The sequence below is a fragment of the Vulpes lagopus genome, chromosome 11 (genome assembly GCF_018345385.1).
Source record: "Vulpes lagopus strain Blue_001 chromosome 11, ASM1834538v1, whole genome shotgun sequence".
Lineage (NCBI taxonomy): Eukaryota > Metazoa > Chordata > Mammalia > Carnivora > Canidae > Vulpes > Vulpes lagopus.
The window spans coordinates 75,866,965-75,887,502 of record NC_054834.1 but is presented as its reverse complement, the minus strand read 5'-3'; the positions used below and the strand labels follow the sequence as shown (position 1 = coordinate 75,887,502).

The 20,538-nt window shown below is 41.2% G+C and overlaps 1 protein-coding gene and 1 pseudogene across 14 annotated transcripts in view; one reads left to right on the top strand and one right to left on the bottom strand.

Annotated features, from left to right (window-relative positions):
* Positions 1 to 20,538, bottom strand: part of MAJIN (membrane anchored junction protein) — a 37,596-nt gene that overhangs the window by 15,443 nt on the left and 1,615 nt on the right. For 2 of the 14 annotated variants that reach the window (XM_041722229.1, XM_041722240.1), the window contains exons 1-4: positions 19,403 to 19,554; positions 18,718 to 18,895; positions 9,838 to 9,955; positions 193 to 238 (exon numbers count right to left, since the gene is read on the bottom strand). In XM_041722229.1, coding sequence (XP_041578163.1) covers positions 193 to 238; positions 9,838 to 9,938 — 147 coding nt within the window. In that variant the 5' untranslated portion in view covers positions 9,939 to 9,955; positions 18,718 to 18,895; positions 19,403 to 19,554. Of the gene's footprint in view, positions 1 to 192; positions 239 to 9,837; positions 9,956 to 15,248; positions 15,287 to 16,280; positions 16,402 to 17,551; positions 17,647 to 18,717; positions 18,896 to 19,402; positions 19,555 to 20,538 lie in introns of those variants that run through there. The other 12 variants (XM_041722231.1, XM_041722232.1, XM_041722243.1 and 9 more) reach the window with 12 other exon arrangements.
* On the top strand, positions 4,313 to 5,678 carry LOC121471450 (annotated as a pseudogene).

Sequence of the window (20,538 nt, the reverse complement as noted above, 5' to 3'; positions counted from 1 at the left end):
GAGAAAGGATACAGGCTTTAATTTCCCTGGAAAAACAGTGAAGTTTCTTTGCAGAGAAAACATGGCAGGGAGAAGCCAAGTGATCAAATGGAGGTTGTGACTCAGTTCACAGGAAATAATTAAAATCTGAATATGGACATATCCTTGGCTTAAAGAATAACTTTCCCAGAAGTCATCTGCTTCTTTCCCTACCTCAAGCTCCTGGACGATGACTTCCTTATCCTCTATTTCTTCCCCTCTAGAAGGTAAAAAGACAAGACATAAGTAAACCAAGAAGGAAAGCTCTGAAGACAGTAGACTTTATTGTCAGTAGAGAAGACAGCAGAGCAAAAATGACACTTCCAGTGAGCTACAGAAACATGACTAAGTAACAGTTGTGTGTGTTGACACAGGGCTCACGGGAAAAAGAGATCACCTAGGTGGTGTGGTCTGAGACTTGGTAGAAGGCTGTACCAAAGTATCTTCTTTAACCATCCAAGACCTGAAATTCCCATTGTGAGAATTAATAATTTGTTAGACTAGTCGTACTCAAGTGTAGTCTGTGGGCCACCAGGTATCCTCAAGACCCTTTCTTTTTTTTTTTTTTTTTTTTTTATAATAGTCACATAGAGAGAAAGAGAGAGGCAGAGACACAGGCAGAGGGAGAAGCAGGCTCCATGCACCGGGAGCCCGACGTGGGATTCAATCCCGGGTCTCCAGGATCGCGCCCTGGGCCAAAGGCAGGCGCCAAACCGCTGCGCCATCCAGGGATCCCTCTCAAGACCCTTTCAAGGGATCTCGAAGGGTAAAACTATTTTTATAGTAATTTATAGTAGATTTATAGTAGATGTTATTTGCCCTTTTTTTCCTTGTTTTAACATTTCAATCATTACTGCAAAAGCAATGGGAGGCAAAATTGCTGGTGCCTTTGTGCAAATCTAGCCAGTTGCACTAAACTGTACTAGCAGTTGTGGTAATCCTTACTGCCACACGGGGAAAAAAATTAAATATAAATATAAAAATAAATCAAATATATTAATAATTTTATAAAATCTCAACCCTTAAGTACCTTTTTAATACATTACATGATAAAGTAGAAAGTACTCATAAAGCACTTCTGCTGCAAACTGAAATATGATGATTGTCTTGAGGAAAAGCACTTGTGCAACTGTTTAAATTGCAAACTGAACTAGCTGGTCTTTTCATGGAATGTTATTTTACTTCAATGGCCAGCTAACAGACAAACTATAGTTGTTATTTGGATTTAGGAATGTGACATTTTCTCAAAAATGAACAGTGACCTTATCAATTCAAGAAAAGCAACTGAAAGTGTTTGTGTCAATGATAACTTTTTGGGATTTTATGACAGAGAGAGAGAGAGAGAGAGAGAGAGAGAGAGAGAGAGAGAGAGGCTCCATGCAGGGAGCCCAATGTGGTACTCGATCTCGGGACTCCAGGATCACACCCTGAGCCAAAGGCAGATGCTCAACCACTGAGCCACCCAGGCATCCCTACTTTTGAAATTTCAAGCAAAAATTTAAACTTTGAAAAATTTCTATCAACCACACTGAGGTTGACAACTTTCAAATATTTTAATGTTTTTCTAAGATTGGTAGTGATATTAGCAAATATGATTTTTTGATATTGTATAATGAAATATGTTGACATTTAAATGATCTATATGTCAGTAAACCAGTATTTTTCAAATGACCACAAATCACATCATGTTACAAAATCATTCTAGGTAAAGATTCATTCACAGAACAAGACAGATCGATGGCTTTTATTTATTTATTTATTTTTTATAATTTTTTTTTTTAAGATTTTATTTATTTATTCATGATAGTCACAGAGAGAGAGAGAGAGAGGCAGAGACAGGCAGAGGGAGAAACAGGCTCCATGCACCCGGAGCCCGACGTGGGATTCGATCCCGGGTCTCCAGGATCGCGCGCCCTGGGCCAAAGGCAGGCGCCAAACCGCTGCGCCACCCAGGGATCCCTCTCTCTAGTCTTTAAACAAACAAACACCTACTGCATTAGGGAAGCCTGGTTGGCTCAGGTGGTTTAGTGTCCAACTCCTGGTTTTTGGCTCAGGTCATGATATCATGGGACATAAGATAGAGCCCCCCAGCCAGACTCCGTGCTGTCTGCTTGGGATTCTTTGTCTCCTCTCTCTCTCCCTCTGCCCCTCCCCCTGCTCATGCATGGGCATGCATTCTCTCTTTCTCTAAAATAAATAAATAAAAAAAATTTTTAAAGACTCTCCTTCCGCCTCTCCACCTGCTCTCTCTCTCTCAAAAAAAAAAAAAAAACAAAACACCTATGTTAAAACAAAACAACTACCATTTGCTAAGTTTTGATGCAGGGTCAAAAGAATATTCACAATGATTTGTGAAATCTATTACCAAATCTCTATGCTTCCCAACTACAAATCTATGTGGGGCTGGATTTTTTTCATATAACTCAACCCCCCACCAAAAAAAATTCACAACAGATTGAATGCAGAAGCAGATATAATCTAGCAGCCTTCTTTTAAACCAGACACTAATGAAATTTGCAAAAATTTAAAACAATGCCAATCTTCTCATTAATATTTTCTCTTAGAAAATATGGTTATTGTTAATAAAAATGTGTTAAGGGATCCCTGGGTGGCGCAGCGGTTTGGCGCCTGCCTTTGACCCAGGGCGCGATCCTGGAGACCTGGGACCGAGTCCCACATCGGGCTCCTGGTGCATGGAGCCTGCTTCTTCCTCTGCCTATGTCTCTGCCTCTCTCTCTCTCTCTGTGACTATCATAAATTAATAAAAATTAAAAAAATAAATAAAAAAATAAAAATGTGTTAACATTTAATGGATGTATTATTTTTAAATTGTGGTAAAATACATATAACTTAAAATTTGTCATTGTAACCATTTTTAAGTATACAATTCAATAGTATTAATTACACTCATAACTATGGTGTGCAATCATCACCATTATTTCCAAAGTTTATCTTCCCAAACAGAAACACTGTAATTATTAGTTAATAATTCCCCATTTTGCCTTCCACCTTCCCCCTGGTGACTCCTAGTCTCCTGTGTCTATGAATTTTCCTATTTAATATTTCATAGAAGCAAAAAAATATTTCATAGCAGAGTCATACATTTTTTCTTTTGTTATTGGGTTACTTCACTTAGCATAATGTTTTCAAAGTTCATCTATGTACCTGTATCAGAACTTCATTGCTTTTGCAATTCTTTTTATGGCTAAATACTATTTTATTGTATATATGTATATACCACACATACGAACTGCATTTTGTTTATCCATTCACCAATTTGATGGACACTGTGTTGTTTCCACCTTCTGGCTACTGTGAATAATACAGGCCTGAACATTGTTTGTACAAGCATCTGCTTGAGTCCCCATTTTCAATTCTTTTGGGCATATACCTAGGAATGAAATTGCTGGATCATATGGTAATTCTATGTTTAACTTTGAGGAACTGCCAAATTGTTTTCCATGGCAGGTGCACTATTTTATATTCCTATCAGCACTATACAAGGCTTCCAATTTCTCCACATCCTTGCCAACTGCTATTTTGCTTTTTTTTTTTAATATAGCTATCCTAGTAGGTGTGAAGTGGCATCTCATTGTGATTTGGATTTGCATTTCCCTAGTTACTAATGATATTGAGCATCTTTTCATGTGCTTGTTTGCCATTCAAATATCTCCTTTGAAGAACATCTATTCAAGTCCCGCGTCCATTTTTAAATTGATTTTATTTTTTGCTGTTGAGTTATACTTCTTTCTGTAGTCTATATATTAAACTCTTATCATATATATGATTTACAAGTATTTTCTCCTATCTGTGGGTTCCCTTTCACTCTATTGATAGTGTCCTTTGATGCACAGTTTTTAGTGAAGTTCAAATGTATCTAATTTCTTTTGTTGCCTATGCCTTTGGTATTGTATTTTAAGAAACCACTGCCAAATTCAGTCATGAAGATTTGTTTCCTCCTAACAGTTTTATAGTTTTAGCTCTTTGATCTATTTTTTTTAAGATTTCATTTATTTATTCATGAGAGACAGAAAGAGAGAGATGCAGAGACATAGGCAGAGGGAGAAGCAGGTCCCCCACAAAGAGTTGAATGCAGGACTCCATCCCAGATCCCAGGATCATGCCCTGAGCCAAAGGCAGACACTCAACCCCTGTGCCACCCAGGCATCCCTCTTTGATCTATTTTTTAAATGATTTTATTATTGCCCAGTCTGCTAGCATGTTCTTTGGTGGTCCAGAAATCCAGAGAAGTTGTTGTCATTTCATTTTTGGGAGCTCTCAAGCATTTCCCCCCCGACAGGTGAGACTGCAGAAAGGAAAGTCCAAGATGAACATCATGTTTGCAGACACAGTGCTCATCGTTTTTATCTCTGTGTGTATGGCTCTTCTTGCCGAGGGTATCACTTGGGTCCTGGTTTACAGGACAGACAAGTACAAGAGACTGAAAGCGGAGGTGGAAAAACAGAGTAAAAACTTGGAAAAGAAGGGCACCTGGATGGCTCAGTGGTTGAGCATCTGCCTTTGGCTCAGGTGGTGATCCCAGAGTCCTGGAATCAAGTCCTGCATCAGGCTCCCTGCGGGGAGCATGCTTGTCCCTCTGCCTATGTCTCTGCCTCTCTTGCTGTCTGTCTCTCATGAATTAAAAAGAAAGAAGAAAGAAAAGAAAAGAAAAGAAAAAAAAGAAAAGAAAAGAAAAGAAAAAAGAAAGAAAAGAAAAGAAAAGAAAAGAGAAAGAGAAAGAAAGAGAAAGAGAAAGAAAAAGAGGAAGAGAGGAAAAGAGGAAGGGAGGAAGAGAGAAAGAAAGAAAGAAAGAAAGAAAGAAAGAAAGAAAGAAAGAAAGAAAGAAAGAAAGAAAGAAATCGGGGCCAGTCTGGGTGGCTTAATGGTTTAGCGTCACCTTCAGTCCAGGGCGTGATCCTGGAGACCCGGGATCGAGTCTTAGTCCCACATTGGGCTCACTGCATGGAGCCTGCTTCTCACTCTGTCTGTGTCTCTGCCTCTCTCTCTCCGTTTCTCATGAATAAATAAATAAAATATTTTTAAAAATGGAAATAAGAAGGAAACAATGACAGTCATTTGGTAGACAACACAAAACTGAAAAATAACAACAGGGACCTATCCGAATGAAATCCATGTTTGCAATTGGCTTTTGTTTTACTGCCCTAATGGGAATGTTCAATTCCATATTTGATGGTAGAGTGGCAGCAAAACTACTTTTCACCTCCCTCTCCTATATCCAAGATCTACCTTATCAAAACCTGCTGGGGGATGACACCACAGACTGTTCCTTCATCTTTCTTTTCTTTTTTTTTTTTTTTAAATTTTTTTTTAAAATTTATTTATTCATGATAGTCACACACACAGAGAGAGAGAGAGAGAGAGAGAGGCAGAGACATAGGCAGAGGGAGAAGCAGGCTCCATGCACCAGGAGCCTGACGTGGGATTCGATCCTGGGTCTCTAGGATCACGCCCTGGGCCAAAGGCAGGCGCTAAACCGCTGCGCCACCCAGGGATCCCTCCTTCATCTTTCTGTATATTTTCTGTACCATGTCAATTCGACAGAACATCCAGAAGATTCTTGGTCCTGCCCCTTCATGAGCTGCCACCAAGCAGGCAGGTGGTTTCTTGGTCCTCCACCTCCTTCTGGGAAGTTCTCTTGAAAACAAGAAGAGGGGATCCCTGGGTGGCACAGCGGTTTGGCGCCTGCCTTTGGCCCAGGGCACGATCCTGGAGACCCGGGATCGAATCCCATGTCTGGCTCCCGGTGCATGGAGCCTGCTTCTCCCTCTGCCTGTGTCTCTGCCTCTCTCTCTCTCTCTGTGACTATCATAAATAAATAAATAAAAATTTTAAAAAAAGTAAAAAAAAAAAAAAAAAGAAAACAAGAAGAATCCTGTAATTCCTGTTATTATTTTCAAATTAAAAAAATTTTAGGGGATCCCTGGGTGGCTTAGTGGTTTGGCGCCTGCCTTCGGCCCAGGGCGTGATCCTGGGGTCCTGGGATCAAGTCCCGCATCAGGCTCCCTGCGTGGAGCCTGCTTCTCTCTCTGCCTGTGTCTCTGCCTCTCCCTCTCTCTGTGTATCTCATGAATAAATAAATAAAATCTTTAAAAAAATTTTTTTAAATAAGTCTGTTGGTTAGATAAATTCAGGTGATGTTTATGTACTGAGAAACAAATAGCATTTTTCTTGTTTGGCTTACATGAATATTTTCTGTGGGATTGACTCTCAAATCTATGCTGTATGCCATGTACCATGGAAGTTGGTTCTCCATGAGCAATTAGAAATCTGGAAGAAAAATTTAGTTTGTGGCATCTTAATTGGAACTATTTATTGTACATTGTTTCCAAGTCAAGTAAATGACCCAAGATCAATAAATAGGCCAAAAGGTTAGCTAAAAAAGGGGGGGTGGATTTATTATCTACTTAGAGGAGGGAGGAGCAGAGGGAGAGAGAGTCTTAAGCAGATTCCCTGCTGAAAAACAGACCCCAACACAGGACTCAGTCTCACGACCCTGAGATCATGACCTGAGCTGAAACCAAGAGTTGGTCCCCGAACCAACTCTGCCACCCAGGTACCCCTACATCTCTGATCTATTTTTAGTTAAGTTTTGTATACAGTATAGTTAAGGGTCTAACTTCATTTTTCTGAATGTGAATATCCACTCTTCTCAGAACCATTTATTAAAGACACTGTTCCTCCTCTATTGAATGGTCTTGGCATTCTAGTAAAAAACCAACTGACCATAGATGTGAAGGTTTATTTCTGGGCTCTCAATTCTATTCTACAGTCTATAAAGTTGTCCTAATGCCATTACCATATTTTTTGATTACCTGCAGCTTTGTAGTAAGTTTTTAAATTGGGAAGTATTAGTCTTCCTTTTTTTTTTTTTTTTTTTTAAAGATTTATTTATTTTTATTTATGAGAAACACACACAGAGAGAGAGAGAGAGAGAGAGGCAGAGACACAGGCAGAGGGAGAAGCAGGCTCCATGCAAGGAGCCCGACGTGGGACTCGATCCCGGGTCTCCAGGATCACACCCTGGGCTGCAGGCGGCACTAAACCGCTGCGCCACCAGGACTGCCCAAGTATTAGTCTTCCAATTTTGTTCTTTTTCAAGATTATTGTGGCTATTCAGGGTCTCTTGAAATTCCCTATCAATTTTTTAGATGAGCTTATCCATTTTCTTAAGTAACTTATAAACAATTTATTAAAAAGTTTGACTTGAGCATCTGCAGTGGTGACTTCAACCTTAACTCTTGGCTCAATACTGATGTAAGTAATCTGTTTAACAATCTCAGAAGGGCTGATCCTCATCAGAAAATGATCCCAAATCTCAGAACCTTCACAAGTTTTTCTTGTAGTGATTCTCAGAGTCTTGGTAGTCATCTGAACTGGTCCTTCTACTTTGAGGTTCTTTTCCTTTGCACCTCTGATCAAGTCAGCATATACCTTTTCCAGAGATTTTTTGTTGTAGCTGGTGAGAATAATTTTTTTAAAAGATTTTATTTATTCATGAGAGACACAGAGAGAGGCAGAGACATAGGCAGAGGGAGCAGGTTTCCCCCAAGGAGCCTGATGTGGGACTCGATCCCTAACTGTGGGATCACATCCTGAACAGAAGGCAGATGCTCAACCGCTGAGCCACCCAGGCGTCCATAATTCTGGCATTTTTAAAAGATTTTATTTATTTATTCGTGAGAGACACAGAGATACAGAGACACAGGCAGAGGGAGAAGCAGGCTCCCCAAGGGGAGCCCGATGTAGGGCTTGGTCCCAGGACCCTCGGATCACGACCTGAGGCAAAGGCAGATACTCAACCACTGAACCACTCAGGTTCCCCTGGTGAGTGTAATTCTAATTCAGTGAATTGCCACCTCTGGTTCCACAAGTGTCTCCCTGGTGTTTTTTTTTTTTTTAATTTTTATTTATTTATGATAGTCACAGAGAGAGAGAGAGAGGCAGAGACACAGGCAGAGGGAGAAGCAGGCTCCATGCACTGGGAGCCCGACGTGGGATTCGATCCCAGGTCTCCAGGATCGCGCCCCGAGCCAAAGGCAGGCGCTAAACTGCTGCGCCACCCAGGGATCCCTCTCCCTGGTGTTTTTAAAAGCCATGGCTGTGGCGTGGTTCCTGACTGACTTGTTCCTTGGCCAGAGTGAACAGTGGTGAGTTAGGAGCAGGAGTGGGGTGTCCAAGGCTCCACTGTAGGTGTAACCACATCTTCCTCAGAGGGCACTTGTCCATTTTTGAAAAATATGCCATTGGGATTTTGATAGAGTTCACTGAATCTGTAGATTGCTTTGTCACCTTAATAATATTAAGTCTTCCAATACACAAACATAAATCTATTAAGTCTTTTATTTCTTTTGGCAACTTTTCACAGATTTTAGTGTGCAAGTTTTGCATTGTGGTTAAATTCATTGCTAATTATTTTTTTTCTTATTGATACTATTGTAATCAGAATTTTCTCAATTTTTTTTCAGATTGTTTTGCATACAAATACAACTGATTTTGTGCGTTGATTTTTTATCCTGAAACTGCTGAATTCACTGATCAGGTCTAACAGGTTTTTTTCTGTGCATATATGGATTCTTTAGGGTTTTCTACGTGTAAGATCATGTCTTCCACAGATATAGCTGCACTTCTTCCTTTCCAATTTGTATGATTTAATTTCTTTTTCCTAATTGCTCTGGCTAGAAACCAGTACTATGATGAAGAGAAGTGGTAAAAGGGGGCATCCTTGTTTTGTTCTTGATCTTAAGGGAAAAACTTTTGAAGTTTTTCATAAATGAGTGATGTTAGCTGTGGGATTTTCATATATGGCCTTTATCATATTGAAGAAGTTCCCCTCTATGCCTAGTTAACTGAGTGTTTTTATCATGAAAGGGTTCTAGATTTGGTCAAATGCTTTTTTTTTTCTTTTTTCTTTTTTTTAAGTAGGTAGAAGTTTACTGAATACATAAAAAGGGAGCAGCAGGCAGGACAGCAAAGGAGAAGCCATCTACCTTAAATGCCTTTTATCAATTGGGATGATCATGTGTTTTTTCCCCCTTCATTCTATTAATGCAGTGTATTATATTGTTTGTTTGTTTTTTTTTTTTTTTATTGGTTGATTTCTGTATGTTGAACCATCATTGCATTCCTGGGGTAAATCCCAGGCATGTAAACAATGCCAATTGTTTTAATGCCAATTAATTTTTTTAGAAATACAGTTCTTTTTTTAAAGATTTTTTATTTGAGAGAGAGAGAGAACAAACAAGGGGAGGGGCAGAGGGAGAGGAAAAGAAAGAATCTCCAGCAGACTCCCTACTGAATACAGAACCTGATGTGGGGTTCCATCTCATGACCCTGAGATTATGACCTGAGCCCAAATCAAGTGTCAGACACTTAACCAACTGAGCCACTCAGATGCCCCTAGAAATATAGTTATTTTTAATAAAGAGTTATTTGTTAACATTTAATATTATTTTAGATTAATAAATATATTATTTCGATTTTTAAAAATCTTTATATGATACATATTGACAGGTATAACCCACATAATCAAAACCTCTTTGGGATCCTCAATAATCTTAAGAGTAAAATGGGATCCTGAGATAAAAAATCTTGAGAACCACTGCTCCAGAGGTATGCCATCACTAATTTAGAAACTTACATGAATAATAACATATGGAATATAAAATACCTGGGAAAGAGAGTCCTACAAGATGCTATTTTTAGCCAGTCTCATGGACTGAGTGAAGGCAGAGAAGGGATGACCTGTGGAAATGTACTAACCTGTATTTGAAAAGACTACTCTCCTAGCCTTAAAATTACCTGATGTTGTTGCCATATCTAATTTTGAATTTATACACATTGGGTCCTGCATGAAGAAATCTTGTCTCTGGAAACGGGTAGGTGAAGGGTTTTAAACTCATTGCTCCCAAATGATAGCCTAAATAAAACAGAAATATTAGAGAATTATTAAAAAGTTAAGATGGTTCCTTACCAACTTTATGGTATGGGAAAGACAGCCTGCCCAATCTGTAGCTTCTCTTCATGAGTAAAATGTCCAACACTCAGCACCATTGCCTATGTCCTAGGCTCAGTTTTTATACTAATCATCTATATTAATCACCTGGGCCATTTTCCTACCTACTTGGGGATGATAGATGGTGGGTAATCTCTCTACTTGAAATCAAAAGACCTGAGTTCAAGTTTTAGTTTATCTTACAACCTTGGGCAAATCACTTCTCTCCATAAGACTACTGACTGATACTAACATCTGACGACTCACAAGGTTTTTGTTAGGATTAAATCTATCTCTCAAATATCTCTTGAATCTATTCTCCTCCCTTGTCCCCACTTTCCCTGGAACCTAGGCCAATGTGAAGAGATCTCAGGTCAAATACTGAAACAATCCAAATGCACCAATAGGTGGCACAATTAGGAAGACCTCTGCTGTTAATTTTAGATAAAGTTAAGGGATAAACACAATTTCTTACCACAGCTAATACAGCAAATAAGGATGTACACTAATGTTTCCCAGTTCTGCTGAGGAACACTCTTTCCTACCTCTCAACCACTCTTCCTCTTCACCACTTGAGACTGCCCTGTGCCATAAGAGTGCCTACCATCCTCCTAGAGCTTACTAGTTTTACTTTTCCTATTCTAGAATCTCTGCTCACTTAAGGTTCTGAGGGAAACTCAGGAAAGGGGAAAGATGAAAAAAGAAGAATGGCATGTCTCTTCTCCTCCAAGAGGGCATTTGGTACACTCAGAAGAATCAAGCACAGTGATTCGTGATTTTCTAAGTCACTAGGACTTTTCTGTGCCTTTTTACTTGAAGAGATAATAAGCCCTATATGTTCTGTCTCTTCATATGAAAGTTTGAGTAATAAATAATGAGATTAGAGATCCAGAGTTCCCAAGGATAAAAACTACCTACACACAAACACAAAGTATTGGTTTCTGAGACAGCTAAGATGGGGCAGACAGAACAGACACAAAGAATAATTTAGGTTTGAACTTAAGCTCAAATATCCCTTAGTTTCTCTGAACCTTGGTTTTCTTACTTATACAATAATAACAACAGTAACAACTGTTTGTTTTGCCCTATTCAAAGTGCTTTATATATATATCTCACTCAATCCTCAGAATAAGCCTGAAATCAATAGTCTAAATTTCATAGATAAGGAAACTGAGGTACTGAGAGATGAAGTAACCTCTCCATAGCTATATGAATGCTGGAATCAAGTTTCAAAATGAGGTAATATAAGGCCAGACTTGATGCTCTTATCCACTTTTCCACTCTGCTTTTATGGGCGGGGGGGGGGGGGGGTTAGTACAAAAAAATAATACAATGAATATAAAATCATTTTGTAAGTACTAAAATATTATATACAAATAAAGGACTATTTTCATTATTCTTTCCTTCATATTACCCTAGTCCCATTTCTACTCAGGAGGGAAATCTCTTGTATGGTGGAGTCAGGAGATCTATGTGCCCAAAGAATGGAATTTCCCATAATTTCCAAAGTTCATGTCTGGGGCTGCCAGTAAAGAGATATCCCAGTGTCTGATCTCGGCTACTTGGGATTAGAATGACAGGAGGTTGGAGCCAGAACCCATGAGACTATTTAGACTAGAATTGCAGTCAAAAATGAAAAGGAATAGTTGGTGCCAATTGCAAAGTTACCAGAGGGGAAATATTGTTCATATCCTGAAAGAAAAAAAAAAAAAAGTTTGCTGTTTCCCATGCCCAAAGCATGGCAAGAACCCAGCTAGATTTGATTGTTTTTGCTGCCAAGGTGACTTTTGTAGCAGGAAAGGAGCCCACCTGGTGAGACTTAGGTTGCTGCCACAAAAATTTAGCTTTCAGTTATTCAGAGGGTTCTCCTAAAATGCAGTCACCTCTGACCACAGACTGAAGTCTGGGGGATCAGAGCAAAGGAAATGAAGAACATTTGCTGGAAATGACAATCCAGCAAGGAAACTTCATGTACTGGGCCACAGCTGGCTGTCTGAAAGAGGTAAAAACAGCCCTCTCTGGCTGGGGCCTGCCTGTTAATTGCTGGCTGCCTGCTTCAGAAACAAACACCACACACTAATTCCCTCACTTGAAAATAAAGATTAGACAGCATAATCCAAAAGAACCACATAGTAGTAGTGGTTCAGAGGTTTCACAAGGTTATTTTCCAACTTGAGTACTGTAGTCATGATGACACTATGAAATCTTAACAGATGAAGGGTCAGACTCTCAACCCATTTTTAGATGATCAAAAAACAAGATGGGTTTAAAACAAAAAAGAAAAGTGTAGAGGCAGTACGCAACAGTTGGAAAGACATAAGATTTGGAATTGGAGGATCAAGGTGTGAGTCCTAGCTCTCCCTCTTATTCGTCATTAGACCCTGAGCATGTCACTTAGCTTCATCATTTCTCAGTTTCTTCACTAACAAATGGGAATCCCATCTACCCCTGGAGTTACTGTGGGATTAAATAAGATTACATTGTAAATAGCACTTCATACATTCTAGAGTATTGTATAAACATTAGCTGTTTTGATAGATTTGACGTTTCTCTCTTAATGCTTCACTAAAAAAAGCAAATTTAAGAAGAAAACTATATTTAATCTCAGTGCAAAAAGTCTGCAAATCCCAATCAAGAACCTTTCTTTGAAAATTCCCAATAATTAGATTTAAATGACATGTAGGCAATGATGTTAAATTTTTAAAGTTTTTTAGTAATTTTTTTTCACATAAAGAAATATCTGGGTCAGTGCATAGAATCTAAACCAGGGCTGATTGTTATATGAGGATAATGATATTGACTACTGAGATGGAAGGATATGATGAGGAAGTACTGTCACTAAATATATCTGGTGACATTTGATGCAAAAATCCTCCACAGTTAAAGAATAAAAGACTTTCATAAGCATTTATTCAAATTACATTTACTGGGCAGATCTAATATGACAGGCTTTGTGACCACTGAGTATGGGCAACAACATAGAGTATAGAGTATGGGCATAGAGTATGGGCAACATAGAGTATGGCCATAGAGTATGGGCAACAACATAGAGAAATCTCACTGATATTTACTACCCAAGTTTCAGAACTGAGATTGAAGACAAATGACTAGCTTTTCCTTCCACCTTCACAAATCTTTGGTCTCAGAGGTCTGCCTGGGTCTACTGAAGTATATTTAGACTAGAGATTCTATACTAGAGAATATTTCCAATTAGAGATTCATGGTTGCCTATAGCCTGAAGTGCCCTTTGTTTTAGGGTACGAGAAGAAGTTTAAGTTCGCTCTTCTCATACGAGAAGAAACTGATTTCACCAAAGAGGAAATAACTTCCACAAGGTCATGTGGAACTCAGTATGGAACCAGGTTTAACACTCCTCAAGACTGTTGATTCCTTTGGCCCACATATTTTCCATTACAACACAGCACCCTGTCAGTCACTTTATTAAATTGTAACCCTGGTCACTCTTGTAATTGTGGATAATTCAAGACAAACTCAACCTGGGTACAAAGGCATCAAACCAAAATGTAAGGGATGCCTGGGTGGCTCAGCAGTTTAAATGTCTGCCTTTGGCTCATGGTGTGATCCTGGAGTCCTGGGATTGAGTCCTACATCGGGCTCCCTGCATGAAGCCTGCTTCTCTCTCTGCCTGTGTCTCCGCCTTTCTCTCTCTGTCCGTGTGTCTCTCATGAATAAATACAATCTTTAAAAAAAAAACAGGGATCCCTGGGTGGCACAGAGGTTTGGCGCCTGCCTTTGGCCCAGGGCGCGATCCTGGAGACCCGGGATCGAATCCCACATCGGGCTCCCGGTGCATGGAGCCTGCTTCTCCCTCTGCCTATGACTCTGCCTCTCTCTCTCTCTGTGACTATCATAAATAAATAAATAAATTTTTAAAAAATAAAATAAAAAATAATAAAAAATAAAAAACAAAACAAAACCAAAACGTAAGCTTTAGAATTACTTCTTGGGGTTAAAGGGTTACGTTCACATTTGTTTGTCTTCAAGCTCTATTTTTCAAAAGGAACTATTCTCAGTTTCTTCACCTTTCAGGGTGACTAGTATGGCTAATGAAATAATGCAGGTATAATTGCTTATTGTAGTGCTCTACACATAGGTTATTCTTTATTTAAAAACAAAACAAAGAGTTAAGATATGGGACAAGAAGAGACTAATCTAAGACTACCCAGGATACTTTCATGCTTATTGATGTCATTCTTTCTCATTAGGTTTCTTCCTACTCTTTAGATACAATCTTTAAAATGCTCTTGGCATTTGTTCAGGAATAGATTTGCCTTTGGAACTGTATCAGAGTTTGTTTTGTTTTGTTTGAGAGAAAAGTAACTAAACCTAACAGAGAGGTAAGAAGATGCACTAAAATCAACCCAAAAGGCCTACTGGACAACTTAACAGACCAGAAAGGAGACTAAATTAATCTCTTAAGCTACCCTTTGCACCTAAGTACCTCTTCCACCTACATCTTAACCATCCTAAAAGCTATCGGAAAAACTACCATTGGTCAATAGGTCCAGACTGTGCACCTTATTCTAGAAAAGCAATAGAATGGTATCTCATTTCACCATCCTTCCCAGTAGTAGGGCTTGTTTAATGACAACCAACCTATTAGAATTCACATCGTTTTGCAGCACTCTAAACATCCTACCACCCCCAAGAACCCAAAAAGCATTTTTAAATTTTTTTTTTAAATTTATGATAGTCACAGAGAGAGAGAGAGAGAGAGAGAAGCAGGCTCCATGCACCGGGAGGCCGACGTGGGATTCGATCCCGGGTCTCCAGGATCGCGCCCTGGGCCAAAGGCAGGCGCCAAACCGCTGCGCCACCCAGGGATCCCCCAAAAAGCATTTGGATGTAAAACTGCAGGCAATAAAGGACGTTTTATTTTTCGGTTATACCACTGGGTGAGTTGCCCTGAAGCAGTACATGTAAGGAAGAAAAAGTTAAATCAGCGTAAAAAGCATCAGTAGTTTCAGAAGGGCAAATTATGGAGAGAGTATCCTTAGGTAGAGAGAAAGGAATGACTTTCACAATTTTGAGCTAAAAACTCTATGAGTCCATGATGTACATATGTCATGGGTCTTAGTGACATTAGGCTGATACAGGCAAGTGTGAAAAAGAAAGCTTCTAAAATATACAGCTGTGTTCTTGCCATGAAACAATGGCAGATTCTGAAGAAATTAAGTTAATAAGAAAACCAAATTACTTTTTATGGAGATGCCTGGGTGGCTCAGCGGTTGAGCATTTGCCTTTGGCTCAGGTCGTGGTCTTGGGATCTGGAATCGAGTCCCACGTTGTGCTCCCTGTGAGGAGCCTGCTTCTCCCTCTGACTCTGTCTCTGCCCCTTTCTCTCTGTCTCTCATGAATGAATAAATAAATCTTAAAAAAAAATTACATTTTATGTAAAGAGAGAAAATTTCACAGAGGAAATTTGAAATATTTTACTAACTTTAATCAATTCTGTTGAGATACTGGGAAGATAAGAACTGTATTTACAAAAAGATATACCTGACTTGAGATCATCATCTTGGCAAAGGTCATACATCAGGATAAGATTAAAACTCATATGTATTGCTAAAGCAAGATAGTCCAGCTGACTATGAACTGGCCTAGACTCCATATTAGCTTCAATTATTTATATTTTACCACCTAAGCCTAGCTCTAAAATAATGAAATAAATTATAACTGCTAAGAAACATAAAGCTTTGTACTTTGAAAAACCATCAAAACCACTGGGATCTAATGGTGAACAAGCCTTAACAAAAACCTCATATTTAAATGCACATTCAGTGTGTATAATGCTTTCCTATCCCTATCTCACAAGATCAAAAAACTTCTATTGAAGTTGGGAGGGCAGATTCAGTTGGCTGAGCGTCTGCCTTTGGCTCTCAGGTCATGATCCTAGCATCCTGGAGTGAGCCCCATATCAGGCTCTCTGCTCAGTGGGGAGTCTGCTTCTCTCTCCCCCTCTCAAATAAATAAAGTCTTAAAAACAAAAGAAAGAAATAAAAAAGAAAGATGAACTGTACAAAGGTAAGAGTAGAAGCAGGGAACCACTCAGGAAGCTTTTGTAGTAGTCCAAGAGAAAGATGCTGCTGATTTTGACTGGAACGTCTCAGTGGTTAGTAAATAGTTGAATCTGGGATATATTTGAGACTGATGGACTAAGTGTGGGATTCAAGGATGACTCTTATGTTTTTAGCCTTTGCTATCATATTAGGTGGATAATGGTACATACCCTTTACTAAGATGAGGAAGGATTCTAGAGAAAGATTTGTGGAGAAACTCAGTCATTTTGTTTTGGTTAAGTCCAAGAAGTCCATTAGACATCTCAGTGGATATACCAAGAGGATGGTCACCTAGTATGCAAGGGATGGAAATCAGGATGGAAATATAAAATTATTTTCTTTAAAGATTTTATTGGGATCCCTGGGTGGCGCAACGGTTTGGGGCCTGCCTTTGGCCCAGGGCGCGATCCTGGAGACCCGGGATCGAATCCCACATCAGGCTCCCGGTGCATGGAGCCTGCTTCTTCCTCAGCCTGTGTCTCTGCCTCTCTCTCTCTCTCTCTCTCTGTGACTATCATAAATAAATTTTAAAAAAAATAAAGATTTTATTTATTCCTAAGAGACACACAGAGAGAGGCAGAGACACAGGCAGAGGGAGAAGCAGGCTTTCTGCGGGGAGCCCAATGTGGGACCTGATCCTGGATCCAAGGATGATGCCCTGAGCAAAAGGCAGATGATGTTCAACCATGAGCCACCCAGGGGTCCCAGAAATACAAATTTAAGTCATCAGTGTTTAGACAGTATTTAAGGCTAGTGAACAGATGAGATCATCTAAGAAGGTATAACCAGAGAAGGGATGAAGGCCTTATTTCTAGTCCAGGTTATGATTTGTGGAGTCTATCCTAAGAGCAATGGGAAGGTACTGAAGGGTAAATGACCACATAGTTGTGAGTTAAAGTATACTATTTAGGGATCCCTGGGTGGCGCAGCGGTTTAGCGCCTGCCTTTGGCCCAGGGCGCGATCCTGGAGACCTGGGATCGAATCCCACGTCGGGCTCCCGGTGCATGGAGCCTGCTTCTCCCTCTGCCTGTGTCTCTGCCTCTCTCTCTCTCTCTCTGTGACTATCATAAATAAATAAAAATAAAAAAAAAATTTAAAAAAAAAAAAAAAGTATACTATTTATACTTCTGGTTGTAATGTGGGAAATAATCCAGAACAAGAGCAGATAAAAAAAGGACCAGGACCAGCCCGTGGTATGAAGCAGAAGTTAATAAGTAGTCGACTGGTTTGGAAGATGCCTATGAGGCTGTCTAGTTATGATGTGGTGACTTGATGGGGGGTTGGGAGAAAGAACAAAGATGATTCCTAGTGGCTTGAGCAACTTACTGAAGAGAAAAAAGTGCCACTTTGCAGCCTCTCTGGAAAATAGTGTGGAGGCTCCTCAAGAAGTTAAAAATAGAGCTTTCCAAAGATGCATCAGTTGCGCTACTGGGCATTTACCTCAAAGATACACATGTAGTGCAATGACATAGTAGTCCAATATTCATAGCAGCAATGTTCACAATAGCCAAATTGTTGAAGGAGCCACGACGTCCTTTGACAGATGAATGGATAAAGACAATGGAATATTACTCAGCCATCAGAAAGGACAAATACCTACCATTTACATCAATGTGGATGGAACTGGAGGGTATTATGCTGCATGAAATTAGTCAATCAGAGAAAGACAACTATCCTTTGGTGACACTCCTATGTGTAATAGAACCAATAGTGAAAGGGACCTTAAGGGAAATGGGGGAAACAGAGTGGGTAAAAATCAGAGAGGAAGACAAACTACCATAGACTCCTAACTCTGGGAAACAAAGGGTTGCATAAAGGGAGACGGGTGGGGGGATGGGGTAACCTGGTGATGGGCATTGAGAAGGGTAGGTAATACGATGAGCACTGGGTGTTACACTACATGTTGGCAAATGGAAGTTATTTTTACTTATTTTTTTAAAGATTCCATTTATTTATTCATGAGAGACAGAGAGAGAGAGAGAGAGAGAGAGAGGCAGAGACAAAGAAGCAGACTCCATTCATTTGAGGAATATACAAAAAATAGTGAAAGGGAATAAAGGGGTAAGGAGAAAAAATGAGTGGGAAATATCAGAAAGGGAGACAGAACATGAGAGACTCCTAACTCTGGGAAAGGAACTAGGGGTGGTGGAAGGGGAGCTGGGCCGGGGATAGGGGTGACTGGTGATGGGCACTGAGGGGGGGCACTTGATGGGATGAGCACTGGGTGTTATTCTATATGTTGGCAAATTGAACACCAATAAAAAATAAATTTATTTAAAAAAAGAAAGAAGAAGCAGGCTCCATGCAGGGAGGCCAACATGGGACTTGATCCCATGTCTCCAGGATCACACCCTAGGCTGAAGGTGGTGCTAAACCGCTGAGCCACCCAGGCTGCCCGGTAAATGGAATTTAAATAAAACTTTTAAAAGTGCGACTTCCTGGAAAAGGTAGCCTTAGTAAATTTTTGAGGGGACGATATGAAGTCCTTACTGGGACATGCTCAATTTCAAGGTGCCCCATGAGATACCCAGAGAAAGATTTTGGGTAGACTGTTGGGATACTGTGGTAGATTTACTACCAGCACAGGTGCAAATGAAGGAACTAACGTTCAGAAAAACCAAGGATGTAGATGTGTAGATGTGCATCTACAAGATGCCCGTGTGCATCTTCCCGCTTTCTCAGACGCCGAGGTTCAAAACCCGGAGAAGCCTCATCAAGGACCAGGACTCAACTCTTCACCTCCGAGGTTCAGTCAGGCATTCAAAAGCAGAAACTCACAGATTACTAAAACATGATGTGACAAGAAAGGTCTCAAAGGGACTAGCCTTGCTTTCATGGCAACCGCTATGCCTGGGTCCAGGGAAGGCTGCAGACCAGAGCAAGTGTTTTCCTTGGTGGGGGAAAGCGAAGGGGGACAGAGAGGGAGGGCAGGGAGGGGAGAAGGGGACAGAGGTGGAGGGAGGGGAAATGGGAGGGGGGGAGGGATGGGGAGGCGGAGGGAGGGGGCAAAAGGGAGGCGGAGGCGTTCTAAGGCGCCGAGCGGCCAGGGTCTGGCCTAGGACTGCTGGGGCCCCCGGGGCGCTCAGCCCGGGAAGCGGGTCTGTACGAGGCGCCCCCCACCCCACCGACCCCGGACTCTCTCGCACTCCCGCGGCCCGCAAGCGGCCACCCCGCCTAGCCCTTGGGGGTATCTGCGGGACGGTGGCGGCCGGGCCTCAAAACTCTCCCTCGGAAAATAAAGGCAAGAAAGCGCCAACTTCAGGGGAGCACCAGGCCTCTGTGGGCCATTACCTCAGACCCAAGAACTTCCCAGGCCCGGCCAGGCTCCTACACAGGCTTAGAGTTCTTCGCGCCTCGTAAAAGTGGCCTCAGCCGAAGCTGCCACTAGAGAGCGCCCCCAAAAGCGGCGGGCGTCCACGGCCCGAGGAGCGCGACTCCGTGACTCTCTCAGACCCCCCGCGGGCGCTTTGGCTTTTGCCGCGCGCCCGCCAGGCCTTCTGCGCACGCGTCGCTGCGCTCCTCCTCCCCGCCAGCCGGGCGTTCTGCACATGCGCAAACGCGCTTCCTCGCCTCGCGTAGCGGGAGCGCGCACGCGCGCGCAGGCTTGGCCACGATGTGCGCGTGCGCTGCGTGGCGACACCGCCCTTGGGTTGCGCGAAGCCGGGGGTTGGGAGAGGCCTTCTGGCCCACCCGTCGGAGCACCGGCCCCGGCGCTTTCTTTGGTCGCTACGCAGCCTGTCTGCCGATTGTTATTTTTACGCAGCTTGTCCACCAATTGTTGGATTAGCGCACGCTCTGTCCCTTGGGTGGTCCGGTCGGGAGCTGCATAAAAAAAAAAGTTAAAAAAAAAAACAAAGTATACTATTATACTTCTGGTTGTAATGTGGGAAATAATCCAGAACAAGAGCAGATAAAAAAGGACCAGGACCAGCCCGTGGTATGAAGCAGAAGTTAATAAGTAGTCGACTGGTTTGGAAGATGCCTATGAGGCTGTTCTAGTTATGATGTGGTGACTTGATGGGGGGTTGGGAGAAAGAACAAAGATGATTCCTAGTGGCTTGAGCAACTTACTGAAGAGAAAAAAGTGCCACTTTGCAGCCTCTCTGGAAAATAGTGTGGAGGCTCCTCAAGAAGTTAAAAATAGAGCTTTCCAAAGATGCATCAGTTGCGCTACTGGGCATTTACCTCAAAGATACACATGTAGTGCAATGACATAGTAGTCCAATATTCATAGCAGCAATGTTCACAATAGCCAAATTGTTGAAGGAGCCACGACGTCCTTTGACAGATGAATGGATAAAGACAATGGAATATTACTCAGCCATCAGAAAGGACAAATACCTACCATTTACATCAATGTGGATGGAACTGGAGGGTATTATGCTGCATGAAATTAGTCAATCAGAGAAAGACAACTATCCTTTGGT